Raw genomic sequence first — 11,462 nt, forward strand, 5'->3', positions numbered from 1 at the left:
GTCAATTATGGGGACTTGGTTACAAATGTGCCTTCAAATATCTCCAGAAGAAACTCATACAGGTTTGACATGAGGATGAGTAAATAACGGAAGAATTTTCTTGTTTTGGTGAACTATGTCTTTAATACAAGGTACCCGAGACATGACCTGATAGAGTGGCTCCACCTGGTTGTTTTAGGTGGAACTGCAGTAGGCTGATCTCTTGACTTCCTGTTTGGTATTAAAGGAAGTAGAGCAAATTATCTCCCACATCCTGTGTTAAAACACTGGGAAGAGATGCAAACATTTTACTCCTCCAACCACTGAACTGCTGAGGGTCAAAAAACAAACTTGACAAAACAGAACAGGAGCTGACCACTTTCAAATACAATTTATTAAAAATACCAACATTTATCATTCAGCCAAACACACCGTGACTCTAGAAAATATATGTAAAGGGCATATTTGAATGGAAGACAGCTAATACCACAAACGACACAATCACTGAAATTTTCAATAAAACATTGTGCGTTGGAGCTCTGACCATGTCCAAAGTTTTAAAGCACATTTCAAGGAATATGCGTTACGTTAAGAGGCAAAAAGGCGTAAAACCTCACCATGGTTGTACAGCATCTGTCATTACAGTATGCTTGTTTATGCACTTCCCCGGTCTGAAATAGACGAATTAACATCAGGTAGGTAAGAGAATTACAGCAACTTTGGCAAGAACCGGAGCGTGTGCGCTCTCACTCTGGGATTTTTTGGCCTGCTGCACTTCTCTTCTTAATGATCAGTGGTCCGACATTATCACCAGTTTCCTCATTATGTTTGCTGTGTGCGCCATCACAGTAGGGAAACTGCCCAGTAAAAAAATAAGTAGATATAAATCACAAGTAGATTCGTATACATCTATAAGCAGCATTTGAATTGGCAATAACATTGCAAAGACGAAAAACCTGGTTTGAAGTTAACAATGCTAAATGCATGCTTGGTACTTTGGAAACTCAAGCGTGTCTATACATATTCACTTTCATTAATTGTTAATAAACTATTTAAAAAGAAATAAATCCATGTTTTCCATATTAGAAAGGAAGTTACATGGATTTAGAGACATAAACTCTGCACTTCTATTTATTGTAAATTTAAAAGCAGACTTTTTAGACATCAGCCGTGCACACTGACCACTCATAAATATTCAACATGTAATATCAAATTCCCACAATGCAATGCTTTCACTCACCTTCTTGGACCTCCAGCATCTGCAGTAGACGACCTTGTTTCCGATGTCTTCGACGTCGAAGCTGTGCACTATTTTGGGGCTGTCTTTGTTGATGGTCTGGTTGATTCTGCTCTTGGGATCGCTCTGCCCGCTGAAGTTGCGTGTCAGCATGTACATACTCACAACCGCGGCCACTGTAACAGGAACGATGGTGATCAGCTGATCTGCAAACGCACATACCAGGAGGCGCTTGTGTTTGAGTGGACGCGTCGCATGCTATAACTATCCCTTTCATGATTAAAAAAACCACATGCACTTTGAAAATTGCGTTCTCTACATGTTTGTACATATTCATTTTCTAGGTGTCAACTAAACTCTGTGTGTGACAATCAATGCACACTTTTACACAAATTGCTATTTTCAAGAAAGTCGAGTGTGTGAAAAAGTTAACAAGGCCACTCAGGCGGGTACACTCAGATGAAAACATTCATTCATGCGTAAATATGAATATCTTGTTTCAACAACTCCAGCCATCTTCATTTGTTGATGGTGTGATGCTCAGTAGGTAGGGCAGTCTGGTGGAATTGTGCATATTGTCTGCCTCCTCTAACATGGCGGGACGGTTCCGAATTATTCACATGCGAGTACTTAGTTCCCTTGTTTGTTGAAATACCAATCGTAATAAATAGACTGCTAAAATGTATTTATATTTTATTAGCTATTTTTAAACTATTCACATTTCAAGAAATAACACGTGCATTTTTATGGTCTGAAAACTATGCCATTACTGTATCTCAGCATTACTGAACATGGTTTTTAATTCAGACTCAAATCTTTTAAAGATGAAAAAGACATCTGATCAATGATCATATTGCTAATGTTTATTTTAAATCTGTGCAACTGTTGACAGAATTTTAATGTCACCCATTTTACATGCTAAAATAAATACAAACAAATCGAAGCCATGCTGCTGATAACAGAAACAACATGTATGCGCATATTACAATTACAACAACTTTTAAAACATAGACTTTTAGAACAAATCAACTTTAGTTAAGGTAACTTGTAACATGTAAATTGATATCTGTAAACCAACAAGCCCAGGACATTCAAACAAATGATATGCACTGATATATATATATATCAATTTAATTTGAAACAAATACACATCCAGTATTACTTCATCGTCTTCTTTATGTCTCTAATCTCATGTATCATCCATGACAACAACCCTATAGTTGAGGATAGCTCGTTCTGAGAGAAAGCACGGATTGTTTTAACACCGGGCTAAACATATTGTGACATATGTCCACACTAAAACTTTGCTTACAGTACACTTGTGTCAGCCACGTGTTTCCTGTGTTATGAAAAGAATCAATCGTTTCGTTATTTGACGCCTAAAACTTATAACAACGTTTAAGCAGATGATAAAACAGCACACCTACTAACGTGTAACTTAAAGGCATTATTAAAACGCCAATCTTGAATACAATGCACTGCTCGACTAACTTATAGTGTTACTCGCATCGAGCACAGACACGTACTGATTATTTACGGTGTTACCACAAAAGCAGCCATACATCGGCATCGGAAAAATACAAAATATGATTTACCTTTTGAAACCCTTAAACCCGGAATGAATCCCGGTTTAGTGGACGCAGTAAAAAGAGCTGTAAACAGGGATGACATGATCGCAGAACTTCAAGTTGTTTTGAATAAGGACACTACAAGGTCTGAATGGGCGCTGAACGGACGCTCAGAGCGACGTCATTACACTGCGGAACTCATGTGCGCGGTGGCGTCACTGAGGAGCTGACCAATGGCTGGAGAGCGTAGTGCTCGGTCGCGTGTTAAATCGCTTCCTACACCCTCGTTCCCTACATTATTCGAAAAGAAAACGAGTGGACAATCTGTCATTACTGTGGATTGTACACTCGTTACGGTAGTGCATCATGGGATTGAATGAGTGCACTAAATATTATCCACTTTTATTTCGGGATTTTACACATGGAATTACATTTATTATATAGTGTACTACTGTTATACAAGGGTATGGTATGTTTCGCACAGGGCCCAAGATCGGATACTGGATCCATAACTGGATTGTCAAATTCGGTTGGTTTGGTTATGTAGTCCTGTTTTTTGCGTATTACGTCAGTCGTTATGTATGCAAAAATATTGCAATATAATTTATTAATAGCATAAATATCAGATTGACAAAACAACACTGAAATTTCCAGAAAATTCTAAGCATTTGCTAAATTATTAGCTTGAGGCGGTCACAATAAATCTGAATTTATATGGCTACTTTAATAAATTCGTGCTAAACTGTTGAAGGATAAAATAGTTGCTATTGCAATTATTTACTATGCCTCTATAAAACATGCCCTGTTTGAAAATGACCTGTGCATTTAGCAATTCTGAATGTCATGACTTGATACTTGTAACTGTTAAGAGTAAGAGTTCTGCACAGTGACAGAGTAGCTGTTTTGTTGCACAGATTTATCCTTGTGTGAATGAAAAGCCTGCATATTTCAGACCATTTTATATTAAAGAGCTAATAAAGTCACTAAGTCTAAAAGCATGAGACAAAGTTCTTCACGTTCGGTGAGCCATCAACAGTTTAGACAAAGCAACGTAGACACAAAGTTCAGACTTTAGTCATCATTTTATTACACAGTTTTAATCAACACACGAAGCTCAACGAGCCTGTCAGGAAATTAAATATACAGAAGTTTGTCTGTGAGGAGTTTGTGTCCTCTCACCCATGGACCCAATTGAGTCTGGCTGAACCATGTTAGCATCTAATTTAACAAGAGCAGGAAAATGAAAAAAAACCCAACTCAATTTAGGGGTTACAAGGGTGGGTTGGGGTAGAGAGAGAAAAAAAAAACATGTATTTGAGACTGCTTTAAATAACTGGTCCAAAACCCTCCATAATGGTGAATGTTTGTGAAGTTGGTCATGACCAAGGAAAGGGGCAGAGACATTCTTTGTAATGGCAAATGGAAACAAAATATATATATATATATTCATAGTTTTCGAGTCCTTTGGAATAATCCAGAAGAGAGGACAGGAGGTCCGTTTTCCTTTAATTACCTGCTATGATTTTAAAAGAATTCCTTACAGATTTTATACAAAAAGATAGCCAGCATACCCCTCCCTTCTCTGCAAAAAAATAAAAATCCTGATCCAATGTACAGTTGGAAGCACAGGAAACAAAAATAAAGTAATCTGTAAAGTAAACATCCCTCTATTTCCAGATTATGACAAATGCAGGGAGGAAAAAAATAAAGCCCTCCCATCCCAGTTTTTAAAAACAAGGAATGCTTTTAGAGCGATAAACATTTTCAACAGCAAAATTGATACAAACTGATCCCAAGCAGCGGACACGTCGCTATAGCAACGGAGAAAGTAAAGCAGGAGATGTGAAGAATTGAATTTGGGAAAGGAGGGGCTACAGTTGAAGTTTTCAGTATGTACACCATGGATGCCAGGGGAAATAAGAGTAGGGGGAGGTGCTCTGGTGAGGGGAGGCGTGGCTTAAAGAAAGCACTCCAATGGAAACCAACAAGATTTGTTTTTCTTCAGCTTTTTTCTTTTAAACTTTCAAATCTCCCCTAACCTTACGATGGAGAGGTGTATTTCTCCCACCATGATTCTAACTCCAAAACTACATTGCATACTTTTGTGTCCATTCCCGAGCTATTCTGTTGTACCTGTAAAGAGAAGAAAAATACGGTCACAAGATTACAGGACTAATACCTACACACACCGTCTGGCCAAAAGCTACAAAAAAACTGTCATTATCGCACACAACTTTGCTTGGATAAAGGAAAACACTGGAGGCTCTTTTGGAGCTGCTAAACTGATATTTACATTACAAGCAAAAATCATTTTCACTTTTTTTTGAAAAATTAAATCCAATGTTTTGGACTGATGGCCACTCGTTTAGCTATGGGATGAAATATGATCTGATTCAGTCCGTGTGGTCCATATCTGGTATATCTACATCTGTTGCTATAGTAACAATGCAAATGTCAAAACACCATTATGTTACTTATACAACAAAGCAGTAGTTATGAGATATCATGATGCCATCTACCTGAACAAAGCCTAGAATACTCTAAAGTTTAGCTGCAGTTGAAGTAAACAAAATCACAAAATAGGGCTATAAGAGCATTAGTGCATAAATAACACATCCCGAGGGCAGAGGCATTGTAAGGGACGTCGGAAAGGGTAAACAAACAATGTAAGCAATTTTATGCATATTAATAAGTGAAAAGCCTACAGGGACAAAATGCTTGAACAAACACCTCGCCCTTATAAACACAGTGTGCTGTACTATTCTAGTGCACTAGAGGACACTCACTTTTCCCTGTCAGTCTTGTAAATGCGGGCAATCTCAGGTACTAAGGGGTCGTCCGGATTGGGGTCACACAGCAGGGAGCAGATGGACAGGAGAACTGCAGGGCAACAGACAAAAAGTTAGAAACCAAAATGAAAAGAGAGGTACTTTGTAACTCACTCTTTAACACAGTCATCTGGAGTTTATAAGGTTAACTGTGTAATTTCAGCTGCACCAAAAAGAACGCTGGCTCTGCCAATGGAGAGAAGGTCTGAAACTATATATGGAGATACAGAGTGAACAAACTTCCCCTAAAAGCCTAAACCTTCAACACAAGAAGCTTAATTGAACATGAAAAGCATTTCATTAATAACGTAGCTTATACGTGAAAACATATTATTACGCGAGTAGAATACGCGGGACAGAATTTGCCTTCATCTGCATGCATTTGCATAGACGCACATTAACATGCAGTAAATTCTTAAATCTTCCATTTATGCTTAAAATAACATTTTCAGTTTTCTCTAGTCACTCTTGTGCTAATCTGGGGAATATTACAATATGATTTACAGGTGGTTTCAAACGTTTATTCTATTTGTAACTAAAGCAGTTTACTAGAAACAGTTTGACACAATGAATAAAAACAGCAGCTCTAGACATGCTGCTCAGGTGTTAAAGCTCATTTTAATATCAATAACCAACATAATTCCAAGAGTATCACTGCAGTTTCAAGCTACTAGAAAGCTTTGTATTTAAATGCAAGACTCTACTTAAAATACAGTAGTTCGGTCTTAAACATTCCTATAGAACAATATGCAGGCATAGATTTTTCCTTAATTTGCTGGATGAAGAAACCATGCTGAGATGCTTACCTTTGGAGATGGTAAGTGCGGGTGACCATTGTGACCTCAGAATATCAAGACAGATGCTGCCATTGCTGTTGATATTTGGGTGATAGATTCTTGTGGTAAATGCAACCTTAGAAAGACACAACAACAAACAAGTTAGACCGGAAACCAGCGATCTGATAAAATGACAATAGTATTCAAAATGATGCTCCGATTTCTGAAACATCTAATCTAACAAAACAATCTGAATGCATGCTAGAAGTAAAACCATTTCCTTGTGTCATGCGCAAAGGTGAAAGGAAAGTATTCAAACTGACAAATAATTAACTAACACCTGAGCATAACTAAAAAACACCTTAGAACCTGAGCTTTTGTCAAACAGGCGTGGACATTACTGACCTTTGGGGGTTTGAAGGGGTAATCTGTGGGAAAGTGTATGGTCAAGAAAAACACTCCACCCTGGTAAGGACTATCATTCTGTAAAACAAACGTTTCATAAATTATGTCCATGCAAACAAATATTTAAAGCAAAATATGGCCCATTTAAATAGTCATAGATATTTCAACACTATGGTTCAAAACAAAACCTGAAGTAATATAAATTTACAGATACTAATTTAGAAGGACAGGTAAAGAAATGAATAATCCTGAACACACGCTGACCAACTAATTCAACTAACATTGCTCCAATGGGGGAATAAAATACTTACGGGTCCCATTATTGTTGCCTGCCAGTGAAACACTGAAAAACAAGGTACAAATAGAAACACCATTGTTAGAGAGCCAATGTCAGTAACATCAGGTGTCATTCATAAAGGTCACATCAAAACCCACATATATTTCAATAAATGTATTCAAATTTGCCTGATTATTCGCCTACTCTTTACGTGATATTATCTGTACACCAGCAGATTAAATTAGCAAATCTTAAAAAAGCCTATTGTGCAAATTCAGAATCATTCAAGTGTGCAATGGGGATTACAGTATAAAATATGATGAAGCAAATTCTAGTACAATTATGTTTTCATACTCCAGTCAAGTCCCTGAGGCTCTAAGTGGGTCAAATAGTCTTTTACATATGATTCAGGATTTAATAAAGTGGCCGTCCTTTGAGGGAAGCTATATGCACTTCTATTTGTTCAAATCGGCTCAAACAACAGTCTTTCTGTGACTAAACCTCCCAGTAAATATTTATGAGCACCAAAGACCACATCATGTGGTTAACAATGAAAACAATCAGGAAGGAAAACAACACTCATGACAATTTGTGATTGAGGATAGGATTCAAGTCCCACCAAAAGAGCCTAAATGTGAATGTTGTATTCTATTGAGAATAACCTACATTTAGGTAGGACCTACATTCTACACGATCATGTGTTAAATGATAATCACAATTATTTTGCCCATATTCACGATTAAAAAACATTTATTTTGTCAGTTCAGAACTTTTTGTATACTAGTCCAATACTTTAGAGGCAATGAATATGTTATAATCTGCTGCCATTGAACTTCTTTAACACCATATTTCAAAGCATGCGACAAATCATCTAAACACTCCACCACCAAAAAAAATAAATTTTAAGCCCTTGGGAATGAAGCCTCGCTTCATTTTTTACTTGTTTGTTTTATAAATCATTACTTTTGGTCACACTTCATGTTTGTCTGTGAGTTTTGCAAAAAAGTAGAAATGCAGTGAATGATTTTTGTGTTTTTTAATTTTCTGTTAAGTGGCAGTTTAAAAGATACAAGCTTTGCAATGATTTTCTGACCTTATCGGGAGTTTTGTGCTTGCTTTTAAAACATTAATATCACAACGATTATGCTTAATTAATTGAGGGAAGCATAAATAGATATCACTATTAAAGTACAGCCCCTAACATTTAATATACAGTAGATGATTGTGGTACACTATGTGATGGTTTCCCGTACAGGGTTTAGGCTAGTCCTAGGCCAAAATAAATGTTAGTGCTGTCTAAACTAAAACAAACTTGCACAGCTCACATCTAAAAATAATCTAGTGCCTTTGTTTTGTCTCAGAATGCAGATCAGTAATGCTTTTTGTAAGGCATGATTTGTACAAACTGCTTTAATGTCCTAATTTAACTAAGGTCCTAATCTTTATTTAACCTAATCCTAGTCCGAGAAACCACCCCTCAATGTTTCAGCCCACCAAAACATGCATCGTCAGAGAAAAGTCCAATGGTCAGTCTTTTACAAGGCTATAGAATTATGCCAATATAATTTTGGAGATCTCAACTAAATTAGCATTTTTCCTATTCCGTGTTCCCTTAATAGGTAGAAAGGGTGTTATAATGCAACCCTTACACAAAATGACAGAACCAACAAAAGAAACTAGAAACAAAGTGCATTATTTGGGTCAAATGAGTCGCTTACTGTCATCCCCTACTGGGCCCGCTGAACACTGAGCAGGTGGGTCACGGCCCAAATCATGTAGCTCCTGTAAAACACAGAGAACCTGTTTGTCAAATGTCAAAAAAGCTAACACGTAAATCTTTGCATCACCTGCCTGACATACCTTCACACCTGCGCTTGTCTGAACGAGCCGCCGTGCGCACGGTGAAGACACGAAATGAAACTGACACTGAAAACTAAACCTAATATCTGCCATTTGACCAATTAACAGTAAAATATATCAAACTACCGAAATGTGTGAGTAACTTAAAAATAAACGGAGATTAATATCAAAACAGAAACATTATCGTATACTTACAGCTGATGTAATGACCCGAGAGGTTATCACAGCTTATGTAACTGCGTTTTTCAGGTTACTCTGTCTGTTCTACTAAACCATGTGGATCGTAAACCTTTCTTATATCAAGGTGAACACAAAAACACTTTAATGTGCTTATGATATGTACGCTTTGGACCACGTTTTAATACAGCCAATTTGCTAGCGCCATGAGCACAACTCGTACATAAATAAGCACAGAATGTGCGAGTTCGGGTTTTAAAACATGACATGTGGATTTACAGGTCGTGTAGTTACACACTGGTAAAAACAAGCTGGTTAAAATGATAAACACGCTAAAACAGATGCTGATATAACATGAAACTGGAGAAAACGCATCATTGCAGCGGCAACCCGATGGGCCAGATGCCTCTCCCCGAGCGGCTAGCAGCCCGTTATTTGAACCCAAACCCCAAATGACATAAAATATTAAGTAATAACAACCGGCCCCAAAACATTCTACTACAAAACGATTAGTCTGTGGGATTGTGAATGGTAGACACCATCGTTATCTGCGGTTCCCAAACGGGCCTCTAGCATCAGCGGTTACCAGGAGTTAGCATGCTAACACGTTATCACGAGCTGACGATAATCAACCAATGGTCACGTTTAAACGCATCTCCATTTGGAAATACGTATTTAATTTGATTCGAGACAAAATCGTTGAAATATAAAGAGGATAACGATAACGAATGTGCTTCAATATCAACCACACACAGCTCGACGATGGGGCGCTAGCTTCCGTGCTAACCGCTTACCCGGGCCGAACCATCGAACCGGAGCGCTTTCAAACACTTGTCATCGTACCAACGGCACAGTTTACGCGTTTTACTTGTCGATAACATCCCGTGTATTAACTTTTAGGCGTAAATGAGGGAGGATGGTACGGTTACAGTGCGGAATTAGGCCCTGGCAGCCGTCACTTCCTTCTCCTTACCTTGTGGATTCTTTTGAGAGCCATTGTTGTGCTGTTAGTGCTGTCAAAAACACACAAAACCCGTTTTATATTCGATTAAAACGGCGTTTCTTCAATTTAAACTCGACAAACCCCTCGGGAGTCGTAATATGGACGCCTTGGGGTGATAGTTCAATCGGTGTTGCGTGTGTGACGGAGCCGGTTGGTGTAATTTGAAGGCGAAACTGAAAGGTGGTGCTGGAAGCGGTTCGGTCCTTCCTCCTGCAGCAGCAGCGGCGGCAGCGAGCAGCTACCGCATCACGCACACTGCGCTGTTCTAATCAGATCCTTCCGCCAATGGACGCAGTCGCCGAGGACAGATTCCGCGCCGACGCCAGTTGCTCGACTGCGCTACAGAGAATAGCGAAACTGATGCAACGGCAAAGCCAAAATGGCGACTCCGCCGGAAACACTTTAACGCTTTTGAGCCCAAATGAATCCTGTGGTTAAACGCTTCCATTTCGAGCAGAAAACGATCAGTTTATGTATAGGACGGAGAGAATTAAACACTGTAGAGTTGGTTGAGACTTGTTTATTTTAAGTGGTGCTCATACGACCCCTGTCCACGTTTATAGGATGAGTACAGTACGACTTTTAACATTTTTTCATGACTGTAAATACTGTAACGTTAGGTCAGAGGAAGTTTTGCCAATGCGGATGGATATTTTACAAACAAATGTTTGTATCGCGGTACGACACGAGAGTATCGTCCATATAGACGATGTTAAATTAATTTGTGTGTATAAATTAATTTCATCTATATGTGTTAGGCTATTAACCGTAAAAAGTATTTATTACGGTCTATAAATTCCCTATAGTTAATAATACAACCGAATACTGCAGTGATTGATACTTCAATTTACTGGTAAAAACTAAAGTATTTTTGTTTGGGGAGTTTCTGAATTCACCTTGACTATCAAATCATTTAATTCAGTTGAAATATATGTGATGCATTTTCATTATTTTTATATCACTTGAAATCGGTCGCATTTATAATATCCGATTGTAGAAACAATTAATACAATATATTTATAGGAATGCTTTTGTCTGATCCTCACATAATCCCGATTACACAAATCCAAAAGGATCAAACTATCTGCCTATATTACCAAAATATTATGATACTTTTATCTGGCAAACAGGTCTGTGCCTCCATTCAGACAATCACACAATTGTTCAAAAAGACAGGGGATTTATTCGGTTGCTGAATGATCATACTATTCATTCATAAAATCACAGATTATGAATATGACATGACAATAAGGGATTTAGTGCAACAATACAGGTTTAGAACAAATGCAATGTCAATAATATCCACCAGACAGTGTATTTTAAAACACAATTAAGGCATGTAGCAAGCACAC

The 11,462-nt window shown here is 38.0% G+C and overlaps 2 protein-coding genes across 2 annotated transcripts; both read right to left on the reverse strand.

Moving 5' to 3' along the window:
- Positions 1–355: 355 nt before the first annotated feature.
- LOC306907753 (CDGSH iron-sulfur domain-containing protein 1) lies at positions 356–2,973 on the reverse strand. Its single transcript, XM_079480117.1, has 4 exons — positions 2,812–2,973; positions 1,220–1,392; positions 730–836; positions 356–650 (listed from the first exon to the last, which is right to left on the reverse strand). The coding sequence occupies exons 1-4, from the start codon at positions 2,885–2,887 to the stop codon at positions 593–595; spliced, it is 414 nt and encodes a 137-aa protein (XP_079336243.1). The 5' UTR covers positions 2,888–2,973; the 3' UTR covers positions 356–592.
- An 874-nt stretch (positions 2,974–3,847) lies between these two features.
- Positions 3,848–10,497, reverse strand: ube2d2 (ubiquitin-conjugating enzyme E2D 2). The gene is made up of 7 exons (XM_079479560.1): positions 10,081–10,497; positions 8,789–8,852; positions 7,105–7,136; positions 6,794–6,871; positions 6,419–6,524; positions 5,571–5,664; positions 3,848–4,917 (listed from the first exon to the last, which is right to left on the reverse strand). The coding sequence occupies exons 1-7, from the start codon at positions 10,102–10,104 to the stop codon at positions 4,872–4,874; spliced, it is 444 nt and encodes a 147-aa protein (XP_079335686.1). The 5' UTR covers positions 10,105–10,497; the 3' UTR covers positions 3,848–4,871.
- Positions 10,498–11,462: the final 965 nt, after the last annotated feature.

This window comes from Barbatula barbatula (genome assembly GCF_947034865.1).
Source record: "Barbatula barbatula genome assembly, chromosome: 18".
Lineage (NCBI taxonomy): Eukaryota > Metazoa > Chordata > Actinopteri > Cypriniformes > Nemacheilidae > Barbatula > Barbatula barbatula.

Coding starts and splice junctions, on each gene's coding strand:
- LOC306907753 (XM_079480117.1), bottom strand. CDS start 2,887: ATGTCATCCCTGTTTACAGCTCTTTTTACTGCGTCCACTAAACCGGGA. Junction 1,393..2,811: donor GGGTTTAAGGGTTTCAAAAG/GTAAATCATATT, acceptor TTCCTGTTACAG/TGGCCGCGGTTGTGAGTATG. Junction 651..729: donor GCAGGCCAAAAAATCCCAGA/GTGAGAGCGCAC, acceptor CGTCTATTTCAG/ACCGGGGAAGTGCATAAACA.
- ube2d2 (XM_079479560.1), bottom strand. CDS start 10,104: ATGGCTCTCAAAAGAATCCACAAG. Junction 5,665..6,418: donor CGCACTTACCATCTCCAAAG/GTAAGCATCTCA, acceptor GTTGCCCTGCAG/TTCTCCTGTCCATCTGCTCC. Junction 4,918..5,570: donor TACAAGACTGACAGGGAAAA/GTGAGTGTCCTC, acceptor TTCTCTTTACAG/GTACAACAGAATAGCTCGGG.